This window comes from Phyllobates terribilis, unplaced genomic scaffold (assembly GCF_046119375.1).
Source record: "Phyllobates terribilis strain yellow unplaced genomic scaffold, ASM4611937v1 Scaffold_1__5_contigs__length_1240528914, whole genome shotgun sequence".
Taxonomy (NCBI): Eukaryota; Metazoa; Chordata; class Amphibia; order Anura; family Dendrobatidae; genus Phyllobates; species Phyllobates terribilis.
Window position 1 is genome coordinate 381,656,832 of NW_027362761.1, and position 23,457 is coordinate 381,680,288.

Genomic DNA, 23,457 nt, shown 5'->3' on the forward strand with positions numbered 1-23,457 from the left:
TGTTATCTGTCATCTGGAGGAGCGTGGACTGTGACTACAGACTATACTGGCGGGAGATATGAAATCTGTGGGCCAACCAAAAGTTGAGAGACAATGAGTATCGCCTAGTACGGGGGCAGTGAGACTACCAGCCCTAGGGAAGGGCCCTTGTGGACTGGGGGCAATGTATTTTGGCCATTTACCCGGAGTTGTTGTAAAACCATGGATGTAAGGAATAAAAATAGTTGCATCGTTAACCTGCCTGGGTGATTATTACAACCCACAACCTCAGATCTTCACACCACTCATGCAATTTAGCACTGTGGCCCACAAGGAATCTGCCTGGTCAGGCAGATAGCCAATCTGGAACTGTTTGGACCCTTCAACAGCCTTCTTGTGGGCTTTTGCGTTGGGCTGCATACAGAGTTGTCCCATGAGTGCTGCGGGTTTGACTCCCCCACTTTAAACCTCATATGCATACAGCTATATTCCATATCCATTTTGTATGGATCCTTGATGCACCTATATAAGCTTGTACTTTAAAGTGTCTTATTTCACAGAGACAGTGGATAGCATCAAATGGCACATGGAAGGCCCACAACTCTGTAATATGGTCCCATAGAGATTTTTTGTGCTACTCACTGTATTGTGATCCTTCTATGGGCAGCTTACAATATTTCATATATTTCACTGAATTAGAGCTGGTATAATACATGGATGAACACTCAGAATTTGTTTGCACTTAATTCCCAGAGATACACTATCTCCAAGTTTAGATAGGCTTCCTAGAGTTAATAAAATAGTTACTAACTTAGATATAACTATCAACTTATTAATTACATTTGTATAGACATTTCAATCAGGACACAGTTTATGTTTCTACAGATAATTACACCAATCCTTATAATCCTAGAAAATTAGATAACAAAAACATACATAACAATATAGGTTATTTTCCATATATTCATTTTTCCCCATCTTCCTATATAAGAACCTTTCTAAACATAATTTTTTTACAGAAAAACATATATTACTCACCCAATGATATAGCATAGAACGCCAAGCTGAAGCAGACGATGAAAGACGCCAATCTTCCTGTTTTTAGTCCGCAGGTATTTCTCTGTTTTGTAATCTAGACCTAGTGGAAAAGATTTTGAACAGTCCGCTTCCATTACTGCCTCGTAGACAGAATGACTTTGCTATTTCATCACATTACACTGTGTAAGGGAGACAGCTCTACGCTGCTGCATTTGATTTGATATCAGATTACATGGTAGGATGCACAACTCTAAAGCTGGCTTATAGGGTGGCTGCCCATTCAGCATTCTTTGGGGAAAAAAGCCACTGTATGTATGTGCTCTGTTTATGTTTTCACTGATACAACATGTACAAATTATGGTCTATGAAGCAGTTCACATGGCCATACTTTTTTGCAGACTAGTGAAAGAGAACACAGAACTTAGTTGAAGAACTTTACTTGTGAGTCTGAGCTTGATGGTACACTGTCTGACATGAAGTCATGGGTAGACCTGTACAGCCGAAAAGGAGCCCAAGCGGTAAGGGGGCCCACCTCCACCTCTGAAGCAGCAAGCAGCTTCTGAGACAGACACGTTGGTCCGCAAAGGGCCCATATTCTGTTCTTGCACAGGGGCCCTCTTCTGTCTGTTGGCGCCTCTGCACGAGGCAAGTAGCTTTCAACTGTTTTAAAGTAGATTGTATTTAGAAATGTGACCAAACTAAATACTTTGTTAAAATATCTCTTGGATCTGATGAGACAAGAGTAGAGATGAGCGGTGTTCGACTAGAACTGTTCGCCAATCTCAAATTCGAGCTGTTTTGGGCGGTGTTCGAGTTGTTCGACGAACCCGAACGATTTGCAAAAAATTCGGCTGTTCGAGGTTATGTTCGATAACTGTTCGTGCACCAAAAGCGTGTCCTGCATGTCTGGTGCTATTTAGAGCACCAATCATGCAGGGATTGTCTGCCACTCACTGTAATGCCACAGCCATGGTGGTTGTGGCATTACAGTGATTGCCCAAATCGATGGGAACAGTGCCAACAGTGAAACATGAAAAGCCGGCAATTCAGCAGCGGCATACACAGGTACCCGACAATTTAGAACCGAAAGAATAGAGCTTCACACATAGATTAGATAGATATAAACATGTCAGCCACATATATACGAAGTACAGTGAAAGTGCTGCTTACTGTACTTGTCATTTAGCGTAAAGGATTTATCAAAAAAAATAATAGTATTTTCATGCACCGTCTCTTTAAAAAAGCCGGCCGGCAATTCAGCAGCGGTACCCGACAATTTAGAATAGAAGGAATAGAGCTTCACACATAGATTAGATAGATAGAAACATGTCAGTCACATATATATGAAGTACAGTGACAGTGTTGCTTACTGTACTTGTCATTTAGTGTAAAGGATTTATTAAAAAAAATATTAGTGTTTTCATGCACCGTCTCTTTAAGAAAGCCGGCCGGCAATTCAGCATCTGTACCCAACAATTTATAACAGACAGAATAGAGCTTCACACATAGATTAGATAGATAGAAACATGTCAGTCACATATATATGAAGTACAGTGATAGTGTTGGTTACTGTACTTGTCATTTAGTATTAAAATAAAGGATTTATTATTAAAAAAATTGGCGTGGGGTTCCCCTTAATTTTAGGCTCTAGCGGAGGTTAAGCAGACAGCTGGGGCAGATGTTTGAAGCCTGGGAGGGGGTAATACCCACGGAGCTTCCCAGGCTACTAATATCAGCCCCCAGCTGAATACATAGCCTTTACTAGCTATTAAAATGGGGGACCCCCCCAAAAAAATGACGTGGGGTCCCCCCTAATTTAATAGCTAGCAAAGGCTAGGCAGACAGCTGGGGGCTGATATTAATAGCCCAGGAAGGGAGCCATGAATATTGGCCCCCTCCCAGGCTAGAAACACCAGCCGTCAGCCGCCCCAGAAATGGCGCATTCATAGGATGCGCCAATTCTGGCACTTAGCCTCGCTCTTCCACGCTGCCCTGTAGCGGTGGCAGGGGGTAATAGGGCTGGGGTTGATGTCAGCTTATAATGCCAGCTGACATCAAGCCCAGGTTAGTAATGGAGAGGCGTCTATAAGACACCCCCATTACTAACCCCATAGTCAAAGTTAAAAAAAACACAAACACCCAGAATAAAGTCCTTTAATTGAAATAAAGACACAATTCTTTATTGTTCTAAATTAAACCATACTTACCGTCACGCCCATTCCAGCTGAAGCCAACGATCTCCTGCAATAAAAGAAAAATAATAAACCAACCTCATCCTTACCTTTCCATGGTTCCCACGACAGCTTCAGCTCTGCTACATCGAGATGACAGGCTGGACCGCAGCAGAACGCCGCCATCCAGCCTGTCATGCCGCAGACACTGAGAAGAGCAGGCTTGCTTGCGCTCCACATTGTCTCTCTGTGACGGCATAAAGATGAGCCGAGGTCATGTCCAATGAACTCGGCGCACCTCATGCACGTCACTGACAGCGTGGGAAAATTCTCACGCTGAAGCGCTGAGTGCAGGAGAATTTTCCCACGCTGTCAGTAAGGTGCATGAGGTGAGCTGAGTTCATTGGACATGAGCTCACCTCATGCACGTCACTGACAGCGTGGGAGAATTCTCCTGCACTCAGCACTTCAGCGTGAGAATTTTCCCACGCTGTCAGTGACGTGCATGAGGTGAGCCGAGTTCATTGGACATGACCTCGGCTCATCTGGATGCCGTCACAGCGAGACACTGAGGAGCGCAAGCATGCCTGCTCTTCTCAGTGTCTGCGGCATGACAGGCTGGATGGCGGCGTTCTGCTGCGGTCCAGCCTGTCATCTCGATGTAGCAGAGCTGAAGCTGTCGTGGGAACCATGGAAAGGTAAGGATGAGGTTGGTTTATTATTTTTCTTTTATTGCAGGAGATCGTTGGCTTCAGCTGGAATGGGCGTGATGGTAAGTATAGTTTAATTTAGAACAATAAAGAATTGTGTGTTTATTTCAATTAAAGGACTTTATTCTGGGTGTTGTGTTTTTTTTAAATACTTTACTAGAAATTCATGGCGGTCATGTCTAATACTGGCGTGACCCCATGAATTTTGGGCTTAGGGCCAGCTGATAATACCAAGCTGGCCCTAACCCCTTTATTACCCAGTGAGCCACCGCACCAGGGCCCTGGATGAGTTGGGTACAGCGCCAGAAGATGGCGCTTCTATGAACGCGCCATTTTCCGGGGTGGCTGCGGACTGCAATTTGCAGCGGGGGGGGCCCAGAAAGCTTGGGCCTCCCTGCGCTGCAGATTCCAGCCCCCAGCTGCCTAGTTGTACCTGGCTGGACACAAAAATAGGGCGAAGCCCCACGTATTTTTTTTTAAATTATTTCATGAAATTCATGAAATAATTAAGAAAAAAAGGGCTTCCCTATATTGTTGTGTCCGGCCAGGTACAAATAGTCAGCTGGTGGTTGGGGGCAGCCCGTTTCTGCCTGCTGTACCTGGCTGGACACAAATATAGTGCGAAGCCCCACTTCAATTTTTTTTAATTATTTCATGAAATTCATGAAATAATTAAGAAAAAAAGGCCTTCCCTATATTGTTGTGTCCGGCCAGGTACAAATAGGCAGCTGGTGGTTGGGGGCAGCCCATTCCTGCCTGCTGTACCTGGCTGGACACAAATATAGTGCGAAGCCCCACTTCAATTTTTTTAAATTATTTCAGGAAATTCATGAAATAATTAAAAAAAAATTGACGTGGGGCTTCGCACTATATTTGTGTCCAGTCAGGTGCAGCAGGCAGGAACGGGCTGCCCCCAACCACCAGCTGCCTATTTGTACCTGGCCGGACACAACAATATAGGGAAGCCCTTTTTTTCTTAATTATTTCATGAAATAATTTAAAGAAAATTGACGTGGGGCTTCGCCCTGTTTTTGTGTCCAGCCAGGTACAACTAGGCAGCTGGGGGCTGGAATCCGCAGCGCAGGGAGGCCCAAGCTTTCTGGGCCACCCCCGCTGCAAATTGCAGTCCGCAGCCACCCCGGAAAATGGCGCGTTCATAGGAGCGCCATCTTCTGGCGCTGTACCCAACTCATCCAGGGCCCTGATGCGGTGGCTCACTGGGTAATAAAGGGGTTAGGGCCAGCTTGGCATTATCAGCTGGCCCTAAGCCCAAAATTCATGGGGTCACGCCAATATTAGACATGACCACCATGAATTTCTAGTAAAGTATTTAAAAAAAACACAACACCCAGAAAAAAGTCCTTTAATTGAAATAAACACACAATTCTTTATTGTTCTAAATTAAACCATACTTACCGTCACGCCCATTCCAGCTGAAGCCAACGATCTCCTGAAATAAAAGAAAAATAATAAAGCAACATCATCCTTACCTTTCCATGGTTCCCATGACAGCTTCAGCTCTGCTACATCGAGATGACAGGCTGGACCGCAGCAGAACGCTGCCATCCAGCCTGTCATCCCGCAGACACTGAGAAGCGCAGGCTTGCTTGCGCTCCACAGTGTCTCTCTGTGAGGGCATCCAGATGAGCCGAGTTAATGTCCAATGAACTCGGCTCACCTCATGCACGTCACTGACAGCGTGGGAAAATTCTCCTGCACTCAGCGCTTCAGCGTGGGAGAATTCTCACACTGAAGCGCTGAGTGCAGGAGAATTCTCCCACGCTGTCAGTGACGTGCAGGAGGTGAGCTGAGTTCATTGGACATGAGCTCACCTTATGCACGTCACTGACAGCGTGGGAAAATTCTCCTGCACTCAGCGCTTCAGCATGGGAGAATTCTCACGCTGAAGCGCTGAGTGCAGGAGAATTCTCCCACGCTGTCAGTGACGTGCAGGAGGTGAGCTGAGTTCATTGGACATGAGCTCACCTTATGCACGACACTGACAGCGTGGGAGAATTCTCCTGCACTCAGCGCTTCAGCGTGAGAATTTTCCCACGCTGTCAGTGACGTGCATGAGGTGCGCCGAGTTCATTGGACATGAACTCGTCTCATCTTTATGCCGTCACAGCCAGACACTGCAGAGCGCAAGCATGCCTGCGCTTCTCAGTGTCTGCGGGATGACAGGCTGGATGGCAGCGTTCTGCTGCGGTCCAGCCTGTCATCTCGATGTAGCAGAGCTGAAGCTGTCGTGGGAACCATGGAAAGGTAAGGATGATGTTGCTTTATTATTTTTCTTTTATTGCAGGAGATCGTTGGCTTCAGCTGGAATGGGTGTGATGGTAAGTATGGTTTAATTTAGAACAATAAAGGATTGTGTCTTTATTTCAATTAAAGGACTTTATTCTGGGTGTTTGTGTTTTCTTTTAACTTTGACTATGGGGTTAGTAATGGGGGTGTCTTATAGACGCCTCTCCATTACTAACCTGGGCTTGATGTCAGCTGGCATTTTAAGCTGACATCAACCCCAGCCCTATTACCCCCTGCCACCGCTACAGGGCAGCGTGGAAGAGCGAGGCTAAGTGCCAGAATTGGCGCATCCTATGAATGCACCATTTCTGGGGCGGCTGACGGCTGGTGTTTCTAGCCTGGGAGGGGGCCAATATTCATGGCTCCCTTCCTGGGCTATTAATATCAGCCCCCAGCTGTCTGCCTAGCCTTTGCTAGCTATTAAATTAGGGGGGACCCCACGTCATTTTTTTGGGGGGGTCCCCCATTTTAATAGCTAGTAAAGGCTATGTATTCAGCTGGGGGCTCATATTAGTAGCCTGGGAAGCTCCGTGGGTATTACCCCCTTCCCAGGCTTCAAACATCTGCCCCAGCCGTCTGCTTAACCTCCGCTAGAGACTAAAATTAAGGGGAACCCCACGCCAATTTTTTTTAATAATAAATCCTTTATTTTAATACTAAATGACAAGTACAGTAACCAACACTATCACGGTACTTCATATATATGTGACTGACATGTTTCTATCTATCTAATCTATGTGTGATTCTCTATTCCTTCTATTCTAAATTGTCGGGTACAGATGCTGAATTGCCGGCCGGCTTTTTTAAAGAGACGGTGCATGAAAACACTATTATTTTTTTTAATAAATCCTTTACACTAAATGACAAGTACAGTAAGCAACATTGTCACTGTACTTCATATATATGTGACTGACATGTTTCTATCTATCTAATCTATGTGTGAAGCTCTATTCTGTCTGTTATAAATTGTCGGGTACCGCTGCTGAATTGCCGGCTGGCTTTTTTAAAGAGACAGTGCATGAAAACACTATTATATTTTTTAATAAATCCTTTACACTAAATGACAAGTACAGTAAGCAACACTGTCACTGTACTTCATATATATGTGACTGACATGTTTCTATCTATCTAATCTATGTGTGAGGCTCTATTCCTTCTTGTCTAAATTGTCGGGTACCGGTGTATGCCGCTGCTGAATTGCCGGCCGGCTTTTTTAAAGAAAGCGTCTTCTGAGCAGTTTGTCAGCTTTTGGACACCTTTGAAGGTGTTTTCTATGTGTTTCTATGTGTTTTTGTTTGCCTGCCATTGGTTTTAACGGTGTTCGACGGTGTTCTAAGGTGTTCGACGAACAGTTCGACGAACAGTTCCTCGAACATCCCGGTGTTCGACGAACCGAACCGAACCCGAACACTACGGGGGTGGCTCAACACTAGACAAGAGTACTTACTTTAATATTCCATATCAGAATGGCTGTATGACCCTAATATTAAAATGAGCAGTTTATACGTTTAGACCTGGAGTCATGAAATGCTCCTTTTAATATCAAGCAAAAAAATTTTCCAAAAGGATTATAGAGCCATTTTGACATGCATATTCTAAGTATGTACACCAGCTTCATCAGGTCTTTCAGATTGATTTATTAGATAGTTAACAAGTGCAATAATTGGTTTATGGCTGCGACACTTGTTGACACCTGTGACGATTGCTGGCACTTGCAACGGCCTGTTACGCTTTCCACAGAAGTAGTGCCATCACTGCAACAGTATCTCTATCTCAGCAGTGCAGCACACACCTCTCTTATTCTTGGTTACAACATCTCTCGCACTCACCTCTCTTTAGTGGCAATCTCCTATAGACCCTTGTCTTACACGTTGCACAAACTTGTGGCTTGCCCTTCACAGCCACCGCTTCACACTCCCTCACATACAGCCATCAGTCTTCCACTCATCTCTAACATGGCACATATTTTCACACTCAGGCATTAGACTCCTAGTGTGGCGACTATTCACCGCTCACCGGTGGTTACCCCTTCACCCCTTACAGGCGAATGTACTCCTCACATTCAGGGATAAGCTTCTATGCCCCCTTTACTGTGGCAATCCTTGTCCTCCAATAATAGCTTGATTATCTGGTCTTCTCCACCCAAGACAAATCTCGCATAGTGATGAGCGAGTATGTTCGGTTAACCCTTTCGGCGAGTATGCTCGGGAGAGTACCGAGTATTTTCAGCGTACTCGGAGATATGTTTGAATCACTCCCGTGTGCATGATTTGCGACTCTTTGACAGCTTTAATACATGTGAGGAATGCTTAAGAAACAAGCATTCCTCACATGTATTAAAGCTGTCAAACAGTCGCAAATCATGCACACGGAGTGATTCAAACATATCTCCGAGTACGCTGAAGATACTCGGTACTCTCCCGAGCATACTCGGCGAAAGGGTTAACAAAACATACTCGCTCATCACTAATCTCACACACTTACATGCTCTTCTGTGGCCATATCTAAGCCATAAAGGGGTCACATATAAAATACAGTGGATCTAAAGATGGTGATATCACAATTAATTAAAAGTGATCAAAGGGCACAAATGCCACTCTTTCACCATCTACTAGTATCAAAACTTCAATTTTATTAGCTGCAATAACTGAAAGATAAATCTTGCTGACCATATTACTTGGTTGTAAGATTCAATAGATGTTGCTGCTATGCAGCCCAATATAATATTCCCCAACACTAGAGTGGAGCACCACAATAGCAAGCGCTTATTCCCCTTCCATCAACCACTAGCTTCCTTATGGCCCTTGTGCTATTTGGGAGACTTGCCTTTAAAGAGAGGAAATCCCAGAAATGATGCTCTCTAAAATCCTACTAATTCTACTACAAGCCAAAGCTGACCCATTACCAAGCCGTGTTGTGTACCATTTACCTGATAACAGTAATTTAAGAGATTGCCTAATGTCCTCTACTAGTCTACTGCTAAAGCCTGTGCTGGCCATGACAAATGAGAAGCAATCATTTGGCAGTCGGCATAGGCAAAACAACAACTGATTGTTTCCTATTGAAAAAAGCAGGTGTTGGCAAGTCTTTGAAAAAAAAAAAATATATTATATATATATATATATATATAATCAGTACAGACCAAAAGTTTTGACACACCTTCTCATTTAAAGATTTTCCTGTATTTTCATGACTTTGAAAATTGTGCATTCACACTGAAGGCATCAAAACTATGAATTAACACATGTGGAATTATATACTTAACAAAAAAGTGTGAAACAACTGAAAATATGTCTTATATTCTAGGTTCTTCAAAGTAGCCACCTTTTGCTTTGAGGACTGCTTTGCACACTCTTGGCATTCTCTTGATGAGCTTCAAGAGGTAGTCACCGGAAATGGTCTTCCAACAATCTTGAAGGAGTTCCCAGAGATGCTTAGCACTTGTTGGCCCTTTTGCCTTCACTCTGCGGTCCAGCTCACCCCAAACCATCTCGATTGGGTTCAGGTCTGGTGACTGGAGGCCAGATCATCTGGCATAGCACCCCATCACTCTCCTTCTTGGTGAAATAGCCCTTACACAGCTTGGAGGTGTGTAAAAAGTGCAAAAACGCATCAAAAACGCTACGTGTGAACATAGCCCAAGGTGTGGAGGAGCATTTTTGTTTTTGGTTATTTATTTTGCCTTATATACAAGTCATTTTCCTGGAAAGGATGTTATTTAACATATTTCCCAGGAAAATCCATTTTGGTTTTGTTTTTGCATGTTTTATTGTGAGTCCGTAAAAGTGGCATAATACCTCTGACAATGTTGTTGACAGCAGTGACCTGGGAGTCAGAAATGCTTCCAAGGGTCTTCAGCATGCTGTTTCCATGTCATTAGAGCACTGTTCCGTTGATTTGGGCAATTTTTAGGCCCTCTGCAGACCGCAGGGGGGGAGCCACCTGAAAAATGCTCAAGTTTCCCATAGACTTACATTGGGCTCGTTACTCGGAACGAGCACTCAAGCATTCCAATTTGCTCGATCCGAGAAACAAATACCCAAACATTTTAGTGCTCGCTCATCACTGTCTATTAGCATTCCACTATCTATTAGCAATATTAGTTTATTCAAGTCACCGTTCCTTACTTTTGGTTTTATTGCTTCTAGAACACAAAAGGAGATCTCATTGATCTTTCCTGTGTGAACAGAATTCATGTCGTTCAAAGCGAGTATCTTGTTTGTGTCGTATGTCACTCAGGTGTTCTCCTATTCTTCTTCTAAATTCTCTAGTTATTTTGCCTATATAGTCTTAGGGGCTAGTACAAGTTGCCTTATACACCACTCCTGATGGTTTTCGGTTATAGAAGTCCCTAATGTAGAAAGTCTTTCCAGATGACAAGCTAGTAAATTATTCCAATTGCAGATACAGCAATTTCCACAGTTATAGAAGCCACATGTTCTCCTGTCCAACCACGTGCCCTTTGCAAGAATTTTTTCATATAGACTATGTACTAGTTTATCCTTGATAGACTTCCCATTCCTGAAGGTTATACCTGGGAACATTGGTATCACTCCCTGTAGGTCAGGGTCAGCCAACAAAATACCCCAATGTTTCTTGAGGGTAAAGTATACCCTAGCTACCTGATTATAATACGTTCCAATAATTCTTGTATAATCCTCACTTTTCCTTACTCTTATTTTGTAGTAGCTTCTATCTATCCTCTTGTCTCGCCCAGGGGGATATAGGGGACTCGGTTCCCGGGCCTTTTACCTTGTTTAGGATGTCACGGCAGTCGGCTCCCGGGCCCGTACTCTGGGGTCTCTCTTGAAAAAGGGGTTTTTTGGTCAGTAACAGTTTTTGTCTCGTGACGCCACCTGTGGTTTCTGGTAACGGGTACCAGTGCTGCTGCAGACCTCCGGGGCAGGTGTTAGGGCAGCTGGGTTGGTGCGGCTCTCCACAGGCATAGCACAGCCCCAGGGCAGTGTAGGTGCAGATGGTGATGCTGGGCGTTGTAGTGCAGAAGAGATGGTGCAGCAGGAGTAACTGACAGAGACAGGAGATTCACTTCAGTACCTTTACTGGTGCAGATGTCAGGTACGGTTCAGGGTACTCGGTAGGAAGGGTGCACTTCAGGACTTTCCCCAGTGAGCGGGTATAAGGCCTCCTGGTCCATTTCTCCCTCTCTCTAAGCTCCTGGCCAGCCTGCAACTGGGCCTAGCTTTTGTGTTGTGTTGTTCTCTCACCTGTCGCTTGGTAGTAGGACCTTTCTCTGGCAACCACTATCCCTGGACGCTGGGGCCTTCGTGGTTCCTAGTCCTGTAAAGGGTTTTGCTTCAGGTCGACAAGGGATCTGTAATCCTCCTGGTATGCCGGGAAACCCTACTGGGTGTAGACGACCCTGTAGGCGTGGACCCGGTGTCCGGTTTGTATTCTGGGGTGAGCCTGTGATGCTCCTCTGCCTCCTTAACTCCTTTCTCCTCTCCTCTTTGCCTCCGGCCATGCTCGGGGCCCTCAGAACACAGCAGCTCACGTGCTGCTTCTTCACTGGTCTAAGTGCCAGCACACTCTCTGACTGAACTCAACTGCCTGACTCCACCCTCCATATACAGTACAGACCAAAAGTTTGGACACACCTTCGTATTTAAAGATTTTTCTGTATTTTCATGACTACGAAAATAGTACATTCACACTGAAGGCATCAAAACTATGAATTAACACATGTGGAATTATATACTTAACAAAAAAGTGTGAAACAACTGAAAATCTGTCTTACATTCTAGGTTCTTCAAAGTAGCCACCTTTTGCTTTGATGACTGCTTTGCACACTCTTCGCATTCTCTTGATGAGCTTCAAGAGGTAGTCACCGGAAATGGTCTTCCAACAATCTTGAAGGAGTTCCCAGAGATGCTTAGCACTTGTTGGCCCTTTTGCCTTCACTCTGCTGTCCAGCTCACCCCATACCATCTCGATTGGGTTCAGGTCTGGTGACTGTGGAGGCCAGGTCATCTGGCGTAGCACCCCATCACTCTCCTTCTTGGTCAAATAGCCCTTACACAGCCTGGAGGTGTGTTTGGGGTCATTGCCCTGTTGAAAAATAAATGATGGTCCAACTAAATGCAAACCAGATGGAATAGCATGCCGCTGCAAGATGCGGTGGTAGCCATGCTGGTTCAGTATGCCTTCAATTTTGAACAAATCCCCAACAGTGTCACCAGCAAAGCACCCCCACACCATCACACCTCCTCCTCCATGCTTCACGGTGGGAACCAGGCATGTAGAGTCCATCCGTTCACCTTTTCTGCGTCACACAAAGACACGGTGGTTGGAACCAAATATCTCAAATTTGGACTCATCAGACCAAAGCACAGATTTCCACTCGTCTAATGTCCATTCCTTGTGTTCTTTAGCCCAAACAAGTCTCTTCTGCTTGTTGCCTGTCCTTAGCAGTGGTTTCCTATCAGCTATTTTACCATGAAGGCCTGCTGCACAAAGTCTCCTCTTAACAGTTGTTGTAGAAATGTGTCTGCTTCTAGAACTCTGTGTGGCATTGACCTGGTCTCTAATCTGAGCTGCTGTTAACCTGCGATTTCTGAGGCTGGTAACTAGGATAAACTTATCCTCAGAAGCAGAGGTGACTCTTGGTCTTCCTTTCCTGGGGCGGTCCTCATGTGAGCCAGTTTCTTTGTAGCGCTTGATGGTTTTTGCAACTGCACTTGGGGACACTTTCAAAGTTTGCCCAATTTTTCACACTGACTGACCTTCATTTCTTAAAGTAATGATGGCCACTCGTTTTTCTTTACTTAGCTGCTTTTTTCTTGCCATAATACAAATTCTAACAGTCTATTCAGTAGGACTATCAGCTGTGTATCTACCTGATTTCTGCACAACACAACTGATGGTCCCAACACCATTTATAAGGCAAGAAATCCCACTTATTAAACCTGACAGGGCACGCATGTAAAGTGAAAACCATTTCCGGTGACTACCTCTTGAAGCTCATCAAGAGAATGCCAAGAGTGTGTAAAGCAGTCATCAAAGCAAAAGGTGGCTACTTTGAAGAACCTAGAATATAAGACATATTTTCAGCTGTTTCACACTTTTTTGTTAAGTATATAATTCCACATGTGTTAATTCATAGTTTTGATGCCTTCAGTGTGAATGTACAATTTTCATAGTCATGAAAATACAGAAAAATCTTTAAATGAGAAGGTGTGTCCAAACTTTTGGTCTGTACTGTATATATCCCTAACAGGGCTCCCTCTGGTGGTCTGAGGTGGAAGGGTGGAGGTGTCTGTAGTGAGGGCCTCTTGTGGAGAAGTCCGTCCATGCACCCTTTTGGGTCCTGTGGTACCTGTAGTAGCAGGGTGCCACACTCTCTCATTGCATACGCATATGATGCACTGAGAATAGGCAACGGATACCCTCTTTCCGAAAATCTCATATTAAAGGTCCTTGGATGTGTTTTAAAGTCCTCAATGTTTGAACAGTTTCTCTTGATTCAGATAAACTGTCCCTTTGGTATCCCCTGTTTAAGGGGCAGGAGGTGGTGGCTATCCCATTTTAAGAGACTGCTGTAGGTTTACGGTAAATATTGGTTCTGAGATATCCCTGTCCTTTTTAATATTCAAATAAAAAAATATGATACTATTGGTGTCATGTTCAGATGTGAATCTTAGACCCAGCTGATTAACATTAATGTTCTCCACAAATGTGAGGAAATCAGCCTCTGAGCCAGACCAAAGGACGAAGATATCATCAATGTATCTGGCCCAAAGGCTGATAAAGGGACACCACCAACTGTCCTCGTCTCCGAAGATGACCGTTTCCTTGTGACCCAAAATCCTTTGGTAATCTTCACATTTCATGATGCCTTGCACACAGTCAAGGCACCCAATGCCAGAGGCAGCAAAACAACCCCAAAATATCTTTGAACCTTCACCATGTTTGACTGTAGCTACTGTGTTATTTTCTTTGTGGGCTTCATTCCGTTTTTGGTAACCAGTAGAATGATGTGCTTTACAAAAAAAAGCTCTATCTTTGGTCTCATCTGTCCACAAGACGCTTTCCCAGAAGGATTTTGGCTTATTCACATGCGTTTTGGCAAACTGCAGTCTAGCTTTTTATGTCTGTGTCGGAAGTGGGGTCCTCCTGGGTCTCCTGCCATAGCATTTCATTTACTATTTTTCTTGTTACAGAATTACCGATCAGTTAATTTGTTTTATATTTTGATAGATTGGACATTTCTGAATGGGGCTATACCAAATTTGTGTATTTTGTATTTTATTTTAATTGTTTTATTTTTAATGGAATAAAAGGGGTAATTTCAACTTGTGGGGTTTTTTTGTGTTTCTTTAATTTGTTTTATATTTTTTAAAACTTTTCTTTTTTTTACTTTTTACTGTATTTAATACTTCCCTTAGGAGACTTGAAGCTGCAATCATCTGATCGCCTGTGCTATACATAGCAGTGCTTCAGCACTGCTATGTATAGCAATCACAGGAGGATTGTGATGACAGGCACGGGGGGGTCTTCAGCAGAACCCCGGCTGTCATGACAAACCATTGGCGCCCCGCGATCACATGACAGGTGTGCGGATGGGTGGGATCAATGACGCACTTCCTGTCTGCGCATGTTAAATGCCACTGTTAGTGCTTGACAGTGGCATTTAACTGGTTAATAGCCGTGGGTGGATCTTGGATCTACCTGCCACTGTTAGAGGCCCTTAATGACTACTTAGATCAGCCATCAAGTGCAGGGAAATATGCGGGCACAGTGTGCGAGCACTCAAAGGCAGACACACGGCCTATGAAGTAAATATATGTCATCGGTTGTGAAGGGGTTAAAGATTAGGTAGTTGGACCTTTTCAGGTTGAAGATAGAATCAACATCAACTCCCAAACCTACTGCCAGTCTTTGGCTAAGGCCCCACTATCAGTATTTGGTCAGTATTTTTCCTCAGTATTTGCAAGCCAAAACCAGGTGAGGAACAATCAGAGAAAAGATACACAATAGTACACCTCTCTGAACAGAGAGAGCCTGTAGCTCAAAAAAGTTGATGGTTAACACATTAAGAAATTGACACACTCCATCGATCGAAGGATTATGGCTGTTATTGAAAAGACAGGGGGCTACATTGGTCACTGGTGGGATTTTGTAATGTCAGAAATGTATTTTTCTCCAATTTCAGTTGTTCGGTTATTATTCTCACTTTAACAGATGACAATAAACAATTAAGATGGGAACATTTAAGTTTTTCCTTTTGTTACATAATAATTCTGCAATAGTTGTCCACTAATTCTGCACACAGATATTCTTCTAAGAAAGGCAAAACTTACTTTTACTTTCTTAAATATCCAGGTTTCAGGTTTATTAACCTTTTGGATTGATTGACACCAATGTGGTTGTTCAATATTAAAATGAATCATAAAATATATAAATGGCCTAATAATTGTGCACACAGTGTACATGTACTATAAATTAACACTGCACACAGTGTTACCTTATAGTCAACATTAATGCAAAAGCGTGAATTGTACATTATAACATATAGATATTGAGGAAGTGCAATAAAAATGTTTACGTAATTAGGTACAGAAAGCAACTATAGTAATGTACAGATGGACAAATAAAAAGGAAACAGATCACTATGAACATTCTTTTGATCTGCCAGCAAACAGCATACAGGGAGGCAGTGAATCACTGTTGCACCTCCTACTGGACTCCTAGGTCCAGAATGAGAAGGGATTCACATCTATTCAACTTACGTGAAACATTTCTCACAAATCTATATGTCAATCTGCTCAACTTCTCCTGCTCTATAACAGGGCATTGGCAGCATGTTGTAAAGTGAAACGCATGCTTTGAACTGGGATAAAGGCTAGTACATTCCACAAATCATTTCATAAATTCCATGCAGCTGTGAGATTGTATGAATGGACTTGCAGTGTCGGACTGGCTGCAAGAGGTCAGTGTTGCCTCTTGGATTGACTCTATTGTAGAACTCAAGGTGTTTTTTGCGTATTTGGTGAGAGCAGACAGTAGATGACGGGTGAGAGGGAGATCCACTGCCATCCTTGGAGCTCAGAATTTGTAGTGTTCCAGAAACTGTCCAGAGTACTGGAAAAATGTGTACTTGTTTCCTGTGATGCCTGTTAGAGGGAGAGAATTACCTTGGGGGGGGCGACTATGGTTGGATACAGAGTCAGATTCAGATTCCACAGATACAGAGTCAGATCCCCCCCCCCCCCCCCCCAAGCCATCTGCTGTGACGTGGAGGGCTTCCTGCTAGATGATCAGGCTAAAATCACTCTTCAAGCGACAAGTCCACCATCCACTCCTCGGCTTCCCAGCTAACAGCCGAACAGACGATCAGCCGCCCTCCTCGACAACCAGGTTATGGTCGGTAAGTCCTTAGCTCAGGCGTCGCCACAGTGATCAGGGTGGGGGTGGCAGAACTAGAGAGAATTTGACGCCATATATATATATACATAGATTCTCAGGCAGAGAGATTGTTTGCTAGCAGAACTGTATGAACTCGATTGATTGCTCAGAGTTTTAAAGACTCATATATACACACTTTGGACAAAATACTTCCCGCGGAGAATCACCTGTGGGTGGGAGAAAAGGGTGGGTTCGAAAATCGTTAAGTTTGTGCACAGCTGTGCTGCACGACCACTGGGTCGGCCCTTTGCACTTATCTAATTTCATTGTTTTCCTTGGTTAACTCCTCGGCTACCACATTATGGAAGCATAGGTCGGGCAAATTATAGTGTATTTGATAGAACATTCTGGGCCCATGGGTTGCGCAGCACAGGGGTCCTAGTTGACACTGACTAGGTGTGTGTGAAACTTTACTGTGTTTTCCCTTGTGTTTCTGGAAAAACCCAGGCTCCGTTGTCAGTAAAACATTATCTCCCTGACGAATTGTCTGGTCGTGTTCTTTGTCCACGACCCACTGTATCCTGGGGAGACCACCCTGGTACATGGTCTACAACTTGGTGTAGTCGGCAGCATACAGCGATTGCCATGGACGGGAACGTGGAGTGAAACAATTCGGAGTCTTTGAAGGATGTGGTTCAGGCTCTGTGAACAGAACTGAAATATCTTCGACTGGAAGTGTCCCAGATGCGAATGAGACCGGTCTAACCTTCAAAGACAGCTTCGGCTTCCCGAGCTCCCTCATCTGCTCCGACTCGGGTGTGAAGGCCAAACGGAGGAAATGCATCTGGTGCTCAGAGACTCAGGAGGCCCCTCTGCAGGAATTGTCGACAATTTGGCCACCTTGCCAGGGTTTGCCACTCTGGGACTGACCTCAAGATGATGGTGCCAGCTTTAAACCACCAACAGCTCCAGTAGCTGAGCGCCCTGCAGCGGACTCTGATTTGCAAAGCCCACAACATGGAGAACACGATTTGTATTCATGCAGCCCGGTGCTAAAGGCTGAATTTGAAAGACAGAAAGTGGAGTGTTTGGTGGATACATGGTCTCAATGCACCTAGAGATCTTTGAGAGCTATTTCGGCCATATGATGGAACCCGAAGATGGGAGCGTTATTCGTCTTACAGCAGCTAACAATAGCCAGCTGCTCGTGAAGGGAATTGTGTGGATGAAAGTGAAGTTATGCGGCCAAAACATCAGCACGAAAGGACTGGTTCTGGTGCATCACCCCCCAAGGAGGGGAATGAACATATTACGGGATCTGGATTACCATCTGTTCGCTAAGGAAGGGCCAGTGGATACTAGCAAGTTCCGGTGGCAGTGAAAGACAAGGCAAAGACGGCATTCATTCTCCTGATGGGACTCTATGAGTTCAACAGGATGCCGTTTGGTCTTTCAAATGTGCTTGGAACATTTCAGCGGCTAATGGAACATTGCCTGGGCAAACTGAACTTTGAGTCAGTGTTGATCTACCTGGACAATGTGGTGGTGTTCGGGACGTCATTCGAGGATTATCTGCAGAAACTACGGCATGTCCTGCAGTGACTTTGAGACCATAGACTGAAGATCAAGCCCAAGAAATGTCAATTGATCTGAGACCGTATAGAGCCAGCTGCCCACAAAATTGAGGCCATCCAGAAGTGGCCTCAGCCAAAAAACGTTGCGAAAGGTGAGAGCCTTTTCGGAACTGGCGGGATATTACAGACGGTTTATCCGCAAGTTCGCTCATCTGGTCGGTCCCTTGAACGAGCCGCTAAGAGGCACACCTCAAGAGCCCAAGAATCGTCCTACTCAGTGGGGTCCTCAACAACAGAAGGCCTTGGAGGATGTGAAACCCGCCCTAACCAGCACACCAATTCTGGCTTACACCCAGTATAATACTACATTCCTGCTCTACACCGACGGAAGCCTGCATGGTCTGAGAGCAGTGTTGTTGCAGGTACAAGATGGCTGGGAGAAAGTGGTCGCCTGTGGAAGCTGTTACCTAAGAGAGACTGATCATAGTCCTACAAACCATAGTTCATTCAGGTTAGAGCTACTAGCTTTGGTTTGGGCCATGACTGAATGATTTGCAGAATACCTAACGGGGACTGAAGTGGTAGTAATGACTGACAACAATCCATTGGCCCACCTGGAAAATGCCAAGCTGGTGGCACTAGAACAGAGGTGGATGGCATGGCTGACTAAGTTTAAATACCGTATCAAGTTCCGGTCAGGAAGGGAAAATGGAAAAGCAGACACATTATCCCGGGTTCTGATGGGATCGCCGGCTAGGTGTATCGATGATGAGCTCAAGGACACTGAGACCTCTGACCTTGGCCGACTACCTGTCTTCCAGAGCATGGTACATTCAATGGGGTTTCCTCTGGGATGCCCATAGTGCTCGGAAAAGCTCCCGCGGATTGGGAACGGGCCCAGAACGACAACAGAGATGTGCAGCGGGTGAAACACTGGGTCCAGGCCAACCTTTAGCCACAGCCAGAGGAGCGGGCAGGACTGTCCTTGGAGGGGGAAAGCTGCTGCGTCAATGGGATAAACTGAGTGTAATTCAGGGCCTCTTGTGTTGTATGATCTACTTACTGTCGGAGTTGCAGCTCCGCCAACAGATTGTAATCCCCATGACATTAGGTCCAGTCGCCATTCGAGAGACCTATGAGAGAGGGGCTCATTTTGGGAGTGACAAGACTTATAAGTAGTTACAGAGAATGGTATACTTCCCAGATTTAGGAAAGATGGTAAATGAAGAGTGCCAAAAATGTCAAACATGTGGGTGAGCAAGAGTCTGGAACAGCGGGCTCCCATTCAGACCGTCCGGACGTCTACTCCACTGGAGATAGTCTATCATGAGTAAGTGCAAATAGAGTACTCCAGTTCAGTATACGAGTGTACTGACCTGGAGTATCCTATTTGCACATAGTCTATCATGAGTATCGCCAACGGAACGGACATACGGTCGGTCTGAATGGTGATAACTGACCATTTCACTAATTACGCAGAAGCGGTACCCACCAGAGACCAGACCGCAGAATCAGCAGCTGAGGAGGTATGTCGTCACTTCATTCAAGTGTTTGGTTGTCCACGGCGGATTCATTCTGATCAGAGCCACCGAGGGCTTACCCCCACAACGCTATGCGCAGGACGATTTTATTTGGGAAGGTTTGTCGGGGACACCAACCTCTAGTGGGGTGGCATGTGAGATGGTGTTAAATGGACTTGCAGTGTCAGACTTCAGCCACAAGAGGTTACTTTTGCCTCTTGGATTGACTCTATTGTAGACCTCATGGTGTTTTTTGACTATTAGGTAAGAGCAGACAGAAGATGACGGCGAAAGGGAGATCCACTGCCATCCTTCGAGCTCAGAGTTCGTATTGTTTCAGAAACTGGCCAGAGTACTGAAGAAACGTGCACTTGTTCCCGTGACACCTGTTAGAGGGAGAAAATTAGTTTGGGGGGACGACTACCGTTGGATGCAGAGAATCAAATTCCCCCAAGCCATCTGCTCTGACCTGGAGAGCCTGCTAGTCGATCGGGCTAAAACCATGCTTCAATCGACAAGTCCACCATCCACTCCTCGGCCTCCCAGCTAACGGACGATCAGTCGCCCTCCTCTGCGACCACATTACGGTTGTTAAGTCCTGAGCTCAGGGGTCGCCACAGTGATCACGGTGGGAGTATGCACGCCGACCTAGAGAGATTTTGGCACCAAAGGTAGATTCTCAGGCAAAAAAAGATTGTTTACTAACAGAACTGTATGAACTCGAGCTGATTGCTCACAGTATTAGAGAGACTCATATATACACACTTTGGACAAAACTCTTCCCGCGGAGAATGACCTGTGGGTGGGAGAAATGGTTGGTTTCGAAAATCGTTAAGTTTGTGAATCGTTGTGCTGCACCACTGATGGTTCGGCCCCTTGCACTCATTTAATTTCATTGTTTTCCTTCGTTAACACCTCGGCTACCATATTAGGCAGGAGCATAGGTCATGCAAATTATAGTGTATTTGATAGAATATTCAGGGCCCATGGATTGTGCAGCACAGGGGTCCTAGTTGACACTGACTAAGTGTGTGTGAAACTTTACTGTATTTTCACTTGTGTTTCTGGAGAAACTCAGGCGCCATTGTTAGTAAAACAATAGTTCCTTGACGAATTGTCTAGTCTGATCTTTGTTCAGGGCCCGCTGTATCCTAGGGAGACCACCCCGATACACGGTCTACACAACCAGGCAAAGTAAATGGCCATTTCCATCTTATACATTTCTGGAATATCCAAGGGTTATACTATAAATGTTTGATATGTATGGTTCCCACCTCCAGGGTTGCCAACTGTCCAGAAATTCAAGGACAGTCAGTAAAAATAGGGCACTTTTTTGCCCTGTCCGTAAACAAAATTTAAGGTGTCCGTGATTTTTTTGAAGCTGAATAAAATTATACAGATTATGTTGATTATAATTAGTAATCATTTTACAGTTTACAATGAATGCAGCTGATGTCTTCATATCAGAATTATGGGTTTTAGACATGGATCACTTATAGTCATAATGATTTATTATGGTTTTCCAATGTGTCTGTTAAAAATATTGTACAGCTGTGATTTTTTGATAAGCTCTCCAGAAAAAATAAAGTTGGCCACCCTGCCCACCTCTAGCCCCAGTAACAGTCTTTGTTGAATTCTATGGGGAGAACTGCTGCTATAATCAAACTATGGAGATAGGAGCGTATCTCCTGATAGATGAGGGTGAAGGTGAGATTGAACCTATAAGACATGCAAGTTACTGTACATTCTGTGGATATGCCATAAATGTGTAAATGAGAATACCCTTACTTCAGGGGTGGATGTACCATTAGTGAAACCTGGGCAGCCGCACAGGGGCACAAGAGGTAAGGAGATCTCACTTTCACTAACAAAGCAGGTGGAATTGTGCATTATTATGAGCTATGAGACTGCAAAGAGCCTATATATTGTTCTTGCACAGGGGTCCTCTTCTCTCTGTGTTCACTTCTGCCTTATTGCAGCATAGTGGTTCCAAGAAATCTGCACCAAACATTTTTTCATCAAAGTTATGTATTATTAATTATAGACTGTATTGCATATCTGTAGATTGCACCGTTAGCTAACCATCTGTGGAAGAATACTAAAAGAAAGACACTTTAATGCTTTTATGTCTCTATAAATATTCATGCTTAGCAAATGCATCAGGGCCTACAGCATTGTCCACTAACTCCCACAACAGTCTGGGCAATGAAAAATTAGATTCAGTAAACTACGTAAGAAACTGTGCCTTTTCCAGTCTTCACTCTGGTTACCATTATCTATACTTCTATATATTTTAAAGAAGATCTGTGCCTCTAAGCCCATAAAGAGATTGTCCACCACATTTTACAAGCTTAAAAATGAGCCCATGTTGGTCCTAAAATAAAAAAAGGTTTAAGCTCCCCTACCAGACCCCTTCACACTGCTCCTCTGCACTGCTGCAGGTATGCTCTCCCTGTCTCATGGCTTCCCCTTCCAGCGTGGAGTCAGGTGACCACTGCAGCCAATCAGCGGAGAGTGATGAGCTGCAGTGGACCCCTTCAGTCCATGGTACTAGAGTACATCTTTGTTGCATATTCACCACATTTGTGGCGTGGGTTATGATGAATTTGTCAGGCATATTCGACCATGCCCCTCTCAAAAACACGGGGAGAACATACAAACTCTTTGCAGATGTTGTCCTTGGGATTTGAACCCAGGACCCCAGCGCTGGAATGCTAACCACTGAGTCACCATGCTGCCCATTCAGCATAATAATAGATTAGGCACCCAAGTGAGGTGGTGTAGCTCACCTAATAGCATTCCCATTTTAAGTTTATGCTTGTTCAATTTGGTAAATGCCATGCCATGGAGGTGATCGTAACATGCATAAATATTTATGTGATTAATATCAAGATCTCGCACAATATAAATTCAATCCCAGAACTTTATAAAGGGGAAGAAAACATTGTTCATATAAGAATGTAGGAGAGAGTTCATTACAATAATGCTTTGTTCATATCCGTGCTATTCCTTATAAGCTGAAAACGCAATACAGGTGTGAGGAGCGTGTAATAATCTAAGATGATCTGCAGCACCCAGCAGCAGCAGTAGACAGTGCAACGGTGCTGTGCTGTTCTGCTCTCTACATGGTTTATATCTGAGCTCTTTCTGTGCTGAGAACCTACCTACAAATTAAGGCTGGAGTCACACGAGCGTATGCAAAATCACTCTGATTTTCAACCTGAAAAGTTGGGCGAGTGTCCTGTGTATGCAAGTGCACGATTTTTCTCACCTAGCATCAGTATGACATGTGCAGGGCTGCCACCAGAAATTTCAGGGCCCCATACTGACAAAATTTTCGGGCCCCCTTTGAGACTCCGCCCAGGCTCCACCCCAGCTCCGCCTCCACAGTCCCACTGCTCAGTTCACTTCTGCACCACATCATCATCAATCACACATTAACAGTTCCCATCGAACACCATATCAGACACATGGCCATCAGCTTTTGTTTTGGCCAAAAGATTTTTTAAGCCACCACCAAGACTCTTCTGGCAGGCCCGACTCTACTCTTACCTATAAAACATTTCTTAAAATATTCAATACTCTTTTTAGGTATATTTTTATTTATTTTTCTTTAAGGGAATGTGTCACAAACATTTTTTAAAATGACCAATAATATCACATACAAGGGACAAATACTGTCACACCATGGCCGGACCACATATTACCACCACATAGTGACTGAATAAAACCATGTACAAGGGAGAAATACCCCCACACCATATATTACCACCACTTTATAATCGAATACTACAAT

General features: G+C 44.4%; 1 protein-coding gene across 3 annotated transcripts in view; it reads right to left on the minus strand.

Moving 5' to 3' along the window:
- Positions 1–23,457, minus strand: part of P2RX6 (purinergic receptor P2X 6) — a 107,961-nt gene that overhangs the window by 59,337 nt on the left and 25,167 nt on the right. The window contains exon 3 of one of the 3 annotated variants that reach the window (XM_073676409.1): positions 1,018–1,117. The exons of 1 other annotated variant lie outside the window; for it this stretch is intronic. In XM_073676409.1, coding sequence (XP_073532510.1) covers positions 1,018–1,117 — 100 coding nt within the window. Of the gene's footprint in view, positions 1–1,017; positions 1,223–23,457 lie in introns of those variants that run through there. One more of the 3 variants, XM_073676408.1, reaches the window with a different exon arrangement.